The sequence below is a fragment of the Mustela lutreola genome, chromosome 1, assembly GCF_030435805.1.
Source record: "Mustela lutreola isolate mMusLut2 chromosome 1, mMusLut2.pri, whole genome shotgun sequence".
Classification (NCBI taxonomy): Eukaryota; Metazoa; Chordata; class Mammalia; order Carnivora; family Mustelidae; genus Mustela; species Mustela lutreola.
In genome coordinates, this window is record NC_081290.1 from 233,503,302 (window position 1) to 233,516,617 (window position 13,316).

The 13,316-nt window shown below is 36.0% G+C and overlaps 1 protein-coding gene across 1 annotated transcript in view; it reads left to right on the top strand.

Annotated features, from left to right (window-relative positions):
- The window catches only part of RRM1 (ribonucleotide reductase catalytic subunit M1), a 36,750-nt gene that overhangs the window by 5,420 nt on the left and 18,014 nt on the right, over positions 1 to 13,316 (top strand). Inside the window, exons 2-7 of the mRNA XM_059134207.1 lie at positions 1,969 to 2,057; positions 4,456 to 4,633; positions 5,879 to 5,979; positions 8,168 to 8,227; positions 9,310 to 9,349; positions 9,599 to 9,761. Of these exons, the coding sequence (XP_058990190.1) occupies positions 1,969 to 2,057; positions 4,456 to 4,633; positions 5,879 to 5,979; positions 8,168 to 8,227; positions 9,310 to 9,349; positions 9,599 to 9,761 (631 nt within the window). The remainder of the gene's footprint in view (positions 1 to 1,968; positions 2,058 to 4,455; positions 4,634 to 5,878; positions 5,980 to 8,167; positions 8,228 to 9,309; positions 9,350 to 9,598; positions 9,762 to 13,316) is intronic.

Consider the following 13,316-nt stretch of genomic DNA (forward strand, 5'->3'; position numbering starts at 1 on the left):
TTTCGTCATAGTTTTGTTTATGACAGGTTAGTAGTGCTTACTGTTGATTTATTCTTCAGCCAGCCACTGAGCTAAGTTTCAACATACAGACATGAATGAGAAGGCCAAGTGTAAACATATATTTAATATGTTGTCCTTTAGTTACTAGTTAAAAAGGATGGGAGGGGCAAAGAGATAAATTAACATTTATTGAGTGTCTCTTGTGTATCACAGATAACTGTGATCATTGTTTTCCCAATAAGAGCAACTATTTTCTTTTTAAGATTTTAATTATTTATTTAATAGATCACAAGTAGGCAGAGGCAGACAGAGAGAGGGGGGAAGCAGGCTCCCCGCTGAGCAGAGAGCCCCATGCGGGGCTCTATCCCAGGACCCTGAGATCATGACCTGAGCAGAAGGCAGAGGCTTTAACCCACTGAACCACCCAGGTGCCCCAGGATCCTGATATCTTGGTCCCATCTTGTCTGACCTCAGTCTGTGTGCTCACTGGGGAGTCTTGGGATTTTCTCTCTCTGCCCCTCCCCCAACTCATGCTCTCCCTATCTAAAATAAATAAATAAGATCTTAAAAAAACGAAGAACTTCTTTACATGGTGTGAAGTACATTCAAAATCGTTTGTTACCTTAGAAGGGTATGTAAGCCAAATTTATCATGAAGGTGTTAGAATGGAAACAGGCTTTATTTTTTATTTATTTTTTTAAAGATTTTATTTATATTTGAGAAAGTGAGTAAGAGAACGAGAAGAGCAGGAGCACAAGTGGGGGGAGGGGCAGAGGGAGGAGCAGACTCCCCACTAAGCAGGGACCCTGATGCGGGATTCGATCCCAGAACCCTGGGATCATGACCTAAGCAGAAGGCAGGCGCTTAACCAAAGGCAGGCTTAGCCACCCAGGCATCCCTGGAGACAGGTTTTAAATCATTTAACATTTTGTAAATATTTAAGTTCCTGCTATGGGCTAGTCCTTGGTCCTTGGTCTGGGTGCTGGGGAATATATTGGTAAATAAAACATCAAAAACTTTTTCCTTCTGGAAGCTATATTCTCATGGATGAGTGGAGAGACTCACACAGTAAACAAATACATAAGTAAAATATATAGTGTGTCAGATGATACTAAGTGCTATAGAGAAAAATAAAGCATAGAATGAGAATGGGGATAAGAAGAGCACACCTGTGTTTGGGGAATTGCAGTTTAAAATAGGGTGATCAAGGGAGCCTTACTGAGAAGATGACATTGACCAAAGACCTAAAAAAGTGTAGATGGTCATGAGGCCAGGGTTGCCACGGTAGAGGAAGCAAGGAACGGTGGGAAAACAAAAATTGAAATTGGGGAAGGGGCACATAGGACAGGTTGTGTAGGGTTCTATGGACTGTTAGAATGATTTTGACTTTAATTCTGAAGGAGATGATAAACCACTGTTAAGGACTTTTGAAGGGGATAATGACATGATTTTGACTTAAGTTTTAAAGAATAATTCTGGCTGCTGGGTGGGACAAAGGAAGAAACATCATTTAGGATGTTATTGTGAGAATCCAGCTGATTTATATATAATGTAAGGGAAGAAGGGAAGACTTTGTGTATAGAATCCCTACTTTTTGAAGGTAAAAAAATAATTTCTTGGGGCGCCTGGATGGCTCAGTGGGTTAAGCCTCTGCCTTCGGCTTGGGTTGTGATCTTGGGGTCCTGGGATTGAGCCCTACATTGGGCTCTCTGCTCAGCGGGGAGCCTGCTTCTTCCTCTGTCACTCTGCCTGCCTCTCTGCCTACTTGTGATCTCTCTCTGTCAAATAAATAAATAAAATCTTAAAAAAAAAATAATTTCTTGATGAGTGTTGGGATCTGAATCTTTTATCTGTGAAAAAGCATCTCATGTTTGTCAATTTTTAAAGTTCATGTGTTGATTACCTCCGATTCTTTGATGTTGCTGTCTTAATGAGTGCTAATATGAATTGCATGGTTTGATTCTTCAGATGGCCGCCAAGAGCGGGTTATGTTCGACAAAATTACATCTCGAATCCAGAAGCTATGTTATGGACTTAATATGGATTTTGTTGATCCTGTAAGTAAATATGGTTTATATTTAAACCTTGCTTCCTATGATTCTTTCTACTGGTCCCTTACCTTTTATCATTTACTTGATAAATATTTTGGTTTGGTATTTTGGTTACGGCCTTGGATAAAAATATGAATTCATTGCTGAAAACTTATATTCTAAAATAAAACAAAATAAAACTTAGTTTCTAACTTTTGGTCCTGTGAGTTCTTTTCAGAGAATTATCAGAGTGAACAAAGAGAAAAACTTAACATTAACATTTCATATTAGAGACTTCCTTGGGTGAATTGTTTTATTCATAAGTGGAAAAGCCTATAGAAAAGCTTGTTTTGGAGTTGTGGTCGTTTGTATAGGAGCTAGTTTGAAATTTGCTTTTTTTTTTTTTTTAATAATGTATCTAATCTTATTATTTTTTTTTTTTAAGATTTTTACTTATTTATTTGACGGAGAGAGACAGCGAGAAAGGGAACAGAAGCAGGGGGAGTGGGAAAGGGAGAAGCAGGCTTCCTGCTGAGCAGGGAGCCCAGTATCGGTCTTGATCCCAGGACCTGAGCTGAAGTCAGCCGCCCAATGACTGAGCCACCCAGGCACCCTGAAATTTGCTTTTTTGTTATTTATGTAGAAATACATTTAAGTAATAGAAAGTAGATTTCATGGACAACATTTAAATTAAAGAGAATGCTTCATAAGCAAGTTATTCTGCTTTTCTCATTATTTTTTATAACTCCTTACTCTAGACCTTCATCATCTCTAATCTGGACTGCTGTGGCCTCTAAAGTGTCTTCCTCTAATCTTGCCCTGTTCAGGTGCATCTTACACATTATTTCCAACATGATCTTTGAAATGGAGTCTCTAAGAACCCTTTTTCCAAAGCCATCTGTATTGCCCCAGCCTTATTTAGGTATTTTATCTGTATTGCCTTGGCATTAATGCTGGCCTCCAAGCATTAATCACATGATATGGAAATCAATTATATGTCTCTGTTCTCACCTAGAATCAAGGGTGGGCTCTGTCTTATTCTTGTGATCTGCAGTGCTTGCCAAGTATGTAATTAGACACTTGATAAATATTGAATTGACTAAAATGTTCAAAAGAAAATAATTTTAAATGACTTTAAAATATGCTTATCATAAATTCTCTTTTATATTTGGGAATATAATATAAATAAATTATAAATAAGTATTTTGAAATATAAATAAAATATATTTTATATTTAGGAATTCTAAACAATAATTAGAATAGTAGAATGTTAGAGTTGTAATGTATCTGAGAGATCATCCTAATTCATCCTCCTGTTTTAGAAATAAGAACGGTTCAAAGAGAGGGGGAGTGACTTATACAAGTGACTTGTTATTTTATCCTGAGTTCTGATTACTGGCCATGTAGTGCCAGAAACTATTCAGAAGACTTCATTATTCTTTTGCTGGACGTAACTTACCTCTTGGATCTGAGAAGAAAGTGATCAGGAGCTTGGTATTATGTATAATAAAGTAGAATGGATTATAAACTAGTAATACACACACACACAGACTTTTTTGAAGGGGACATACTTTGGTCATCTGGGAAGTGCATCAATTTTCTGTTGAATTAAGGTGTCTTAAAGATTCAGTAAACACCCAAGAATTTGTTTTTCTAAAAAATGTATGGTAATAACTTGTGCTTCGTGTGTTTTAAAAAGGAGAACCTCTTACAATATGGTCTTGAAAACAGTGACTGCAGTGAGGTTGAATAGGATGTAGAGCAGGGGTCATAGTAACTGTAGTAACATAGTAACTGGCAAGTCCCAGTATCCTGAGCCTCAGTTTCTCACATGAAGAGGTGATAGTAATAATTAATAATACCCATCTTAGTGCTGTGGAATGTCAGAGAAGATGGTGAAAATCGAGCTACTTTGTAATTTGTGAGGTGCTAAGAAAAGAGTAGTCACTAACTGATTTACACCTTCATCTCCTTTAATTGGAATGATTAAAGTTTGATTCATTTGCTTTCTCATACTTGTCCTTAAGTAGGATTGGGGGAAAATGGGTAAGTATGTAGCTTGAACCCCAACCACAGAGGCACAATTTGAATGAAAGATGAGGAGATACTTATAAAATCACTGGTTTGTTTTCAGCTGTTTTCTGGTGAGACCATTACTCTTTCTAAAAGCTGTCCTTGGGTTTTCTGTTTGTTTGGTGCTGCCTCTTCATGGCAAATGTAGTGTGGCTTTTCTAATGGCTTTGTTGGTTTGTTGGTTTACTTGGTTTATTAAATTTGCCATAGTCCAACATTCTGAAAGATAATTTTTCAGAAAAGGAAAAATTTTTTTTTTCCATAATAAATTTTATTGTTTTCTTCATTGCTCTTTTAAGGAGGCTAATGGTTCTTGGGGAAGCTCAAGTAGTTCTTGGTTTTATTTTAATAGGCTCAGATCACCATGAAAGTAATCCAAGGCTTATATAGTGGGGTCACCACTGTGGAACTAGATACTTTGGCTGCTGAGACGGCTGCGACCTTGACGACCAAGCACCCTGACTATGCCATCCTGGCAGCAAGGATTGCTGTCTCCAACTTGCACAAAGAAACAAAGAAAGTATTCAGTGGTGAGTCTGAAGGAAAAAGTTAGAATTCTCAGAAAATGTATAAGGCTCCTCAAATGAAACCTTAAATGTCAAAAGAAAAGTTGCATCTTATTTTAAAAATGTGCAAATTAGTGGCAGAGAAGGGACTGGAACTTTCTGGTTCTCCATGCTGCTGACCTGCTGTGTGAGAGTCATTGGGTCCTTTTCTTTACCCTTCTCCCTCTCTCTTTAAAAAGATTTTACTTATTTATTTGACAGAGAGAGTGAGAACAAATGGGGGAGCAGCAGGGAGAGGGAGAAGCAGGCTCCTCACTGAGGAGGGAGTCCCATGTAGGGCTAGATCCCAGGACCCTGGGATCACGACCTGAGCGGAAGGCAGAGGTTTAACAGACTGAACCACCCAGGTGCCCCTCCCCCCTTCTTTTTAAAGCCTGTCTTTAGGTGGTTGGTGGTGGTGTGCTTGAAAAAATTAGTAATATTTATTGACAAGTTCTTGGTTGAACAAAATATCCTTTGTCGCCATTGGCAAGCACTTTATTGCATCATTCCCATTTTACAGTTCTGGGAATGTGGACAAAGGAAGGTTAAATAATTTGTTCTGTATGTAACAAGTGATAAGATGAAAAGTCAGTTGGTAGACCCGAGATAGAAATCTTTTGGCTGTCAATTCCAGATCTTTATGTGGAGCTCAAATGTTATATCAACCTCTTCATTAGATTTATTGTAGATACATTAGTTACCCCAGAATTGATCTATGGGTTCAAGACAATCCAATCAAAATGCCAGCATTATGTGTGCCTAAGTAAGTTTTATATGTAAATGCAGAGGGCCACACTCTGCTATGATGTCTTGAAGAAGAGCAAAAAGACAGGGCTTATTAACTGTTTATAGAAATGAAATGCTTGGGGTGATAGATTATGAATTTAAAGTTGAGTTTCTATTCTGTTGGGATAAAAAAAATTGAGAGGAGGTAATAACTTCTGTTGTTCTTTATTTTCAACCAATAATTCTCAATGGTTTGGTGATAAGAATCACCAGGGAATCTTCTTCAAATTACAAAAACCTATGTTTATGCTAACTCTGGGAGATTGTTTCCCTAATTGAGGCATTATTATGTGTTTATTCAACATGTATATGGTTATTGAGCACTTTCTGTGCTAGGCACTGAGGGACATTGGCATGAGAAAAAGGGTTTTAGACTATTACCGGAAGATTGAATTTGTTGTTAAGTGATTTTGACATTTATTTATTTAAAAATTTTTTTAGATGTGATGGAAGATCTCTACAATTATATAAATCCACATAATGGCAGACACTCTCCCATGGTGGCCAAGTCAACACTGGATATTGTTTTGGCCAATAAAGATGTATGTATAATGCTCTTCTGGTGAAAACTTTTTTTAGATTCTTTTTTTTTTTTTTTAAACACATTTAAAAAAACTTAAACACTGCAGATAGTGTAGGTAAAAAGTTATTTTCTCTCCTCTGAATTCTACTTTTCCTTTCTAGGGCAAGAATGTTTCATCATTTTTAAATATATTTTTTTAGAGCTATTCTATAATATGTGTGTGTTTGTATATGTATACATATATATTTTTCCTTTTAGTGATAGTGTACTATGCATACTGTACTTGCTAATACTTTTTTCACCTATAGGTTTATCTTAGAGGTGATTCTATATCTATATATGATTCTATATCAACATTTATCTTTATTTATTTGACAGATAGATCCCATGTAGGCAGAGAGGCAGGCAGAGAGAGGGGGTAAGCAGATTCCCCGCTGAACCGAGAGCCTGATGCCAGGCTTGATCCTAGGACCCTGAGATCATGACCTGAGCTGAAGGCAGAGGCTTTAATCCATTGAGCCACCCAGGCGCCCCTACCATATTCTTTCTAACAGCTGCAAGGCCTTCCATTTTATAGATGTCTTGTCATTGTACGTATATGTAAGAATTGTTAGTGATGAATATTTGTTTTCCATTTTTTGTTGCAGTGAATATCCACGTATGGTAGGAGTTTTGCTCATAGATGAGTATATCAATAAGACAAATCCCTTCAGTGAAGTTCGCCAAAGAATATATACATTCAAAAATTTTGTTAAAAAAAAATAATTAGTAGACATTGCCAAACTGATTCCCAGCATAAAATCTTGAGAGATCTTGCCAGCAACTTAAAAATTATCCACTTGTATTTTAACACCTTTCTTTTTTTTTTTTTTTTTTTTAAGATTTTTATTTATTTGACACACAGAGAGAGAAATCACAAGTAGGCAGAGAGGCGGGCAGAGAGAGAGGAAGAAGCAGGCTCCCAGTTGAGCAGAGAGCCCAATGCGGGATTCGATCCCAGGACCCTGAGATCATGACCTGAGCCGAAGGCAGAGGCTTAACCCACTGAGCCACCCAGGCGCCCTTTAACCCCTTTCTTAACTAGATCCCACAGGAGAGAAAGGGAAAGATGTATAGATCTTGCCAACCTTTTGTACATGGGTTTATTTACCACCGATATTTGTACAGATTAGAAACCAGTTTTAACCTTGGGTAATACAATGATTAGTCAACTGTCTTTCAAAATATGTATCTAATGTTAAAGAGACTGAGAGAAAATTGAGTTGTGTGTTGTTCATAATGTGTGTTGTATAATCTGGAAGACAGGTAAACAAAAATAAAGAACAGCAGCAAAAACCTGTATTTGTAAATTAAATACTGATAAATATTTCAGTTCCCCATTATTCGTGCTAGGCACCTACCTCCTTTTGGCAACAAAGACACTCTTAAAAGTTTAAGAGAAAAGGAAAGGTTTCATAGAGATTTTTCTAGACCTTGGCCATGGATCATTATGTAGAAACACTGTTAGTATTTTGAAAAATAATACTAACTCCATTTTTTTCTATCCAGAATGATTATTTGTACCTGATTCCTTTTGTTTTCCTTTGAACAGCTTTATAGCCAAGAAAAATTCTGTAACAATGACCAATTCTGCTATAAATTTCATTGTTACACACTAGTTTGTTTAAAACTGGTTAAATTTTTTTTGAAGAGCCTTTGAATTAATGTAATCCTACCTTCTGTCATTGTAATCATATATATTGTTATGTGCAGTTTAAAATGGGCTAATTTTAAGATAAAAAATATGTATTAGTAAATATGTGATACCAATACCTTTAGGTTAATAGGTGGTCTAAAAACATGTTCAAGGATGATAATATGGTCCCTCTTGTGCTCATGTCTTTCCTTTTTTAATTAGAGGTGCACTGTAAATATAACAGGGAAAGTTTGGAAAATCATATTAATATTTTTACTTATATACAGTTTACGTGTACTCTTCTAGTCTTTTAATACACATTTTTAAATGTAAGTAAGGTATTCATTTGATAAACTATTTTATTTTCCTTAATGTTAGTTATAAATTTCTAGTCCACTATACTTAGTGTTATCTCTTGTATTCTGTGTCAATTTTAGTTCTGGAGTCAGGGCTAAAAGATACCAGATTTTGTGAAAATAAGTCTAATTATCTTAATTATAAGGTTTTTTTTTTTCTTCTTTACCTCTTTCAGCGCTTGAACTCTGCCATTATCTATGACCGAGATTTCTCTTACAACTACTTCGGATTTAAGGTAAATAATGGGTTTTAACAAGTGGAAATTCCTCCTTAAATCAGGAAATACAGGTTTTTGTTTATGTTTTAGTAATATAATTATAAAGGCAGTAAGTTTTGGGAGTCAGAATGGACCTGGGTTGCGGATTAGGTTAAGGTGGTGGTGGTTGTTTGAATTAAGGAAAGATAGCTTATCCATTTGCAGTTTTTGAATTCCAAATACTACTTGTGGATTACTTGAGTTATGTAGATACTTTGCTAGAATTATTCCCTATTATTCTATTTATATAACAACTATTTATTGAATCCCTACTATGTGCAAAGTGCTTTTTTAAGTACTTTTGTGTTGATAAACAGTATTGTGTAGTGATCAAGAACATGTGTTGTTGTAGACCATCCAGATTCAAATCTCTGTTCTATTTCTTATTAGCAAGTTACTTAATCTCTGCTTCATTTTCCTAATCTTAGAATGGGGATAATAATAATAAAATTTCAATAACTAATTCTCTTGAGAATTAAATGTGTGTGTTTGTGTGTGTGTAGCTTACATCAGTGCCCAGCCTTAGAACAGCACTTTGTAAGTGTTAATCATAAAGATGATGATGATGATGATGATGAATACCAGAACTTCTGCAATTAACATTATACATATTAATATAGAGCTGGCTTTTTCCAGGATTTTTCTTGTAGTCTTTTCCAAAAAAACAGCCAACTGATAATGTTCCAGACTGAAGCCAGTTAAGAGTAAATATGCTGTTCTTTTCATTTAAAATATAAAAACGGAAAATATTTAAATAGATTGCCTTGGAGTGCCTGGGTGGCTCAGTCAGTTAAGAGTCTGCCTTTGAAGGCTCAGGTCATGATCCCAGGGTCCTCCAATGTGGGGCGGGCTTCCTGCTCAGCGGGGAGCCTGCTTCTCCCTCTCCCTTTGTCCATTACCTCCCTGCTCAGTCTGGTTCTATCTTGTGTGCGCATTCTCTCTCTGTTTCTCAAATAAATAAATAAAATTAATAAAATAGATTGCATTATTGTGAAAGATATATCTCTTGTGTCTTTAAAAACTGTGCTCTGGAAGTATTTTGGTTGCTTTGGTTTTTCTAGACGCTGGAGCGATCCTATTTGTTGAAGATCAATGGGAAAGGTGAGAAATGAACATGTTTGTTATATTTTCTATTGATTACATTGAATATAGAGCTCTGAGCTATTAGCCTTGATATTTCTATTTAAACACTAACATTTTTAACTTTAGGTTTGGCTTTTGAATAATTGCTGGTGCTTATTGGTAGAAAGTTTTTAAAATTGTCTTCTGGTGTTCTTTTTTGACTCAGGTACGTGTCTCAGTTTAGTTTTTCTGACATGTCCCATCATTTGAAACTCCTTTTGTTTTTAGTGGCAGAAAGACCACAACATATGTTGATGAGGGTGTCTGTGGGGATTCATGAAGAAGATATTGATGCTGCTATTGAAACATATAACCTTCTTTCTGAGAGGTGGTTTACCCATGCCTCTCCCACTCTCTTCAATGCTGGTACCAACCGCCCACAGCTTTCTAGGTATGTGTCATCTGTGGTCATTTTTAATGTTCCAAGATGGTTTTGATTGGGGAAATAAAGCTCCACCTGAAGAAACAAGGCACTTAATCACATAAAAGTTAATTTAATGAACATTGAATCACTCCTGCTCTAATCAAATGAATTTTACATCCTAGAAAGATCTCCTGCAGTGTGGTAAATGAATTGGAGAGACAAACACTGATAATGAAATTTTTTAAAGTTGACTGTGATGATGTTGGCACAACTCTCTGAATATACTAAAAGCCATCCCTTATACACTTTAAGTGTAGAATTGTATGGTATATGAAATATATCTCAATAACATTGTTTTGAAAACAAATACCAAAACTAATTTTGGGACTCTTAATAGTCTGTACAAGAGATTGTGGTAGTTTGGATTAGGGAAGTGAAGTAGAGATTGAGAGAGTAGACAGATTCAGGGATATTTAGGAGGTAAAATTGACAATTTGGTGACGTTTTAGATGTGGGGCAAAGTTGGTTCCTGAGTTTATGGGTAGAATAACAGAATTAATGGTGATGCTGTTTTCTGAAAAAGGGAACACTGAAACAGAATCCAGTAATATGATTTAAAAAAAATACCCCTTAGCAACATTAGTATATTGAGGAATTCAAGGATATGCTAACATCAAAAACTGCATTAATGTAATCCATTGCACTAACACTTTATACCATCAAATATTCTTTTATAATTAAAAAAAATGAACAAGATAGATACAGAAAATTACTTTCTTTATTTGGTAAGAGATATCCACTAAAAACTTAGGTCTGTTACCTCTGTTTTCAGCACTATAGTGGAGGCTTGAGCTGGCATTGTAAGATAAGAAAAAAGTAGATTGTAAATGAGGGAATAAAACTGTAGTGATTAACAGATGGTATGGTTTTTACATAGGAAATTCAAGAGCATCTACACATAAATTATTAGAATTAAAAAGATTTCAGCAAAGTATCTGGATATAAGTTCAGTATGAATTAAGGAGATCTCTACTTTAGCTGTTAGAAGATTAAATTTTAAGATATATCATTTAGGATACTGGAAGGTACCCAGGAATAAATGCAATAAAAGATGTGGAAGGCTTTTAAAGAGAAAATTCTAAAACATAATTGAAGGACATTAAGAAACAAATGGAGAGTGATTTTATATCATAAATGGATTTGATAATATAAAGATGTCAGTTTTTCTTAAGTTATGGATCCAGTCAAAATGTCAAATGTGCTCATTCCAAAATTTATGCTGGAGAGCAAAGGCTAAGAATAATTTCCTAGGCTTTTCAGAGATACCAGTTCTAATCCCTGGAACCTGTAAATGTTAATGTATAAGGAAAAATGGTCTTTGAAAGTATGATTAAAAAAGATCTCGACCTAGGGAGGTTTTCCTGAATTACCCAGGTGGGCCTTAAATCCAGTCAGAAGTATCCTTATAAGAGAGAGGCTGAGGGAGTAAGATACATACAGAAGAGAAGAGGCAAGATAGAGATGGAAGCAGAAATGGGAGTGATGTGGCTATAAGCAGAGGAACCGCTAGAAGCTGGAAGAGGCAGGGAATCTCTTTTTCCCTAGAGCCTCTGGAGGGAGTGTTCTTGACTCTGGCCTTGTGAAACTTACGTTGAACTTCTGGCCTCTGGAACTATGAGATAATAAGTTTCTGTTCTAAGCCATCAAGTTGGTGGTAACGTGTTAGAGCAGCTGTAGGAAACTGATGTAAATTGTAATAGCAAGTTTTAAAGAATAAGCCCTACCAGGTTTCAAGACTACCATAATGCCATGGTAAATAGGACAGTGTGATATTGGGATGCCTGGGTGGCTCAGTTGGTTAAATGGCTGCGTTCGGCTCAGGTCATGATCCAGTGTCCCAAGATCAAGTCCCACATTGGGCTCCTTGCTCGGCAGGGAGCCTGCTTCTCCCTCTGCCCGCCACTCTGCCTGTGCTCGCTCACTCTCGCTCCCTCCCTCTCTGACAAATAAATAAATAAAATCTTAAAAAAAAAAAAAAGAAAAGAAAAAAAGACAGTGTGGTATTTACTCTGATAAATACAAATAAACCAGTGGAGTATAACAGAGAGCCTGGGAAGAGATTCAGGCTTATATGGGAAGGTGTCATTGCAATTCATTGGGGGAAATGGTGCTAGGGAAATTGGTTATCTTATGGAAGGAAAGGTAATTACCTTTCCCTTTTTCATTCCATATACAGAAACATGTTCAAGAAAGAAAATCTAAATATGAAAGTAGGAACTTTTAGAAGAGCATTAAAGAAAATAGATAAATGTGTATTTTTCTCCTTACTTTTACTATGAATTTTAAATATTCAGAAAAGCTTAAAGAAAAGATAGTGAACATCCAATACTTACCTCTGCCTAGATTAAAAAATTGCTACCATTTTGCTATATATACACACATATATATTTTTTAATCTTTAAAATTAAAAAAATATTCTTTTGTCTGAGTCATTTGAAAGTGAGCTATAGACGTAATGACTCTTAATATTTCAACCTACATCTTAATCGGAGAATATGTATGATCTCAGTGGTAAAGGATTTCTTAAAATAGACAAAACAACATTAAGGAAAAATTAACTACATTAAAATTAAAAACTGTGATCCAAAAACAAAGTGGAAAAACAAGTTTTAGACTGAGAGAAGATAGATATATTTTTAATTTATTTATTTGACACAGAGAGAGAGATCACAAGTAGGCAGAGAGGCAGGCAGAGGGAGAGAGAGGAGGAAGCAGGCTCCCTGCTGAGCAGAGAGCCTGATGCAGGGCTTGATGCCAGGACCCCAAGATCATGACCTGAGCCGAATGCAGTGGCCAACCCTCTGAGCCACCCAGGTGCCCCCAGACTGAGAGAAGATATTGGCAGTGTATATTAACTGTCAAGGGATTGTGTCAAGACAAAACTAAATAGGAACATGGGCAAAGGATATAAAGAAATAATTCACAGAAGAAACTTGACTGGTGAATAAACATGTGAGTTTAGTCATTAGGAAAATGGAAGTTAACATATTGAGATGTTTCATATTTATCAGACTGATAAAAATTAAAAGGCTGATAATAACAAATCTGGCCAAGAATATAGAACACAGGGTCTCATACATTGCTAGGTGAGTATACTTACCCATCCACTTCGGAGAATCTTTAGTGAAGTGGAACACACACATGTCTTTTCACCCAGGAATTCCTCTGCTGGGTTTGTATTCTACAGAAATCCTTCAACCTAAGCACCAGGAGATATGTTTAAGATTTTCTACAGCAACATTGTTTAGAATACCAAACAAATTGGAAATAACCCAAATGTCCATCGACAGGCAAATAGACAAATATATTGATATACTCATAAAGTGCAACAATTTATAGCAATGAGAGTAAGCTAGTGAGAGTGACAACAGTAGGAAAGGATCTCTAACACAGTATTAAGTTAAAAGTAAGTTGCAGAAGGACAAATAAATGTGTAACCAGAAATTTAAAAATGATAAAAAAAAAAGGTAGAAATGCATGGATATCGTATGGGATTCTAATTCACTATATCTATAGTGTCTG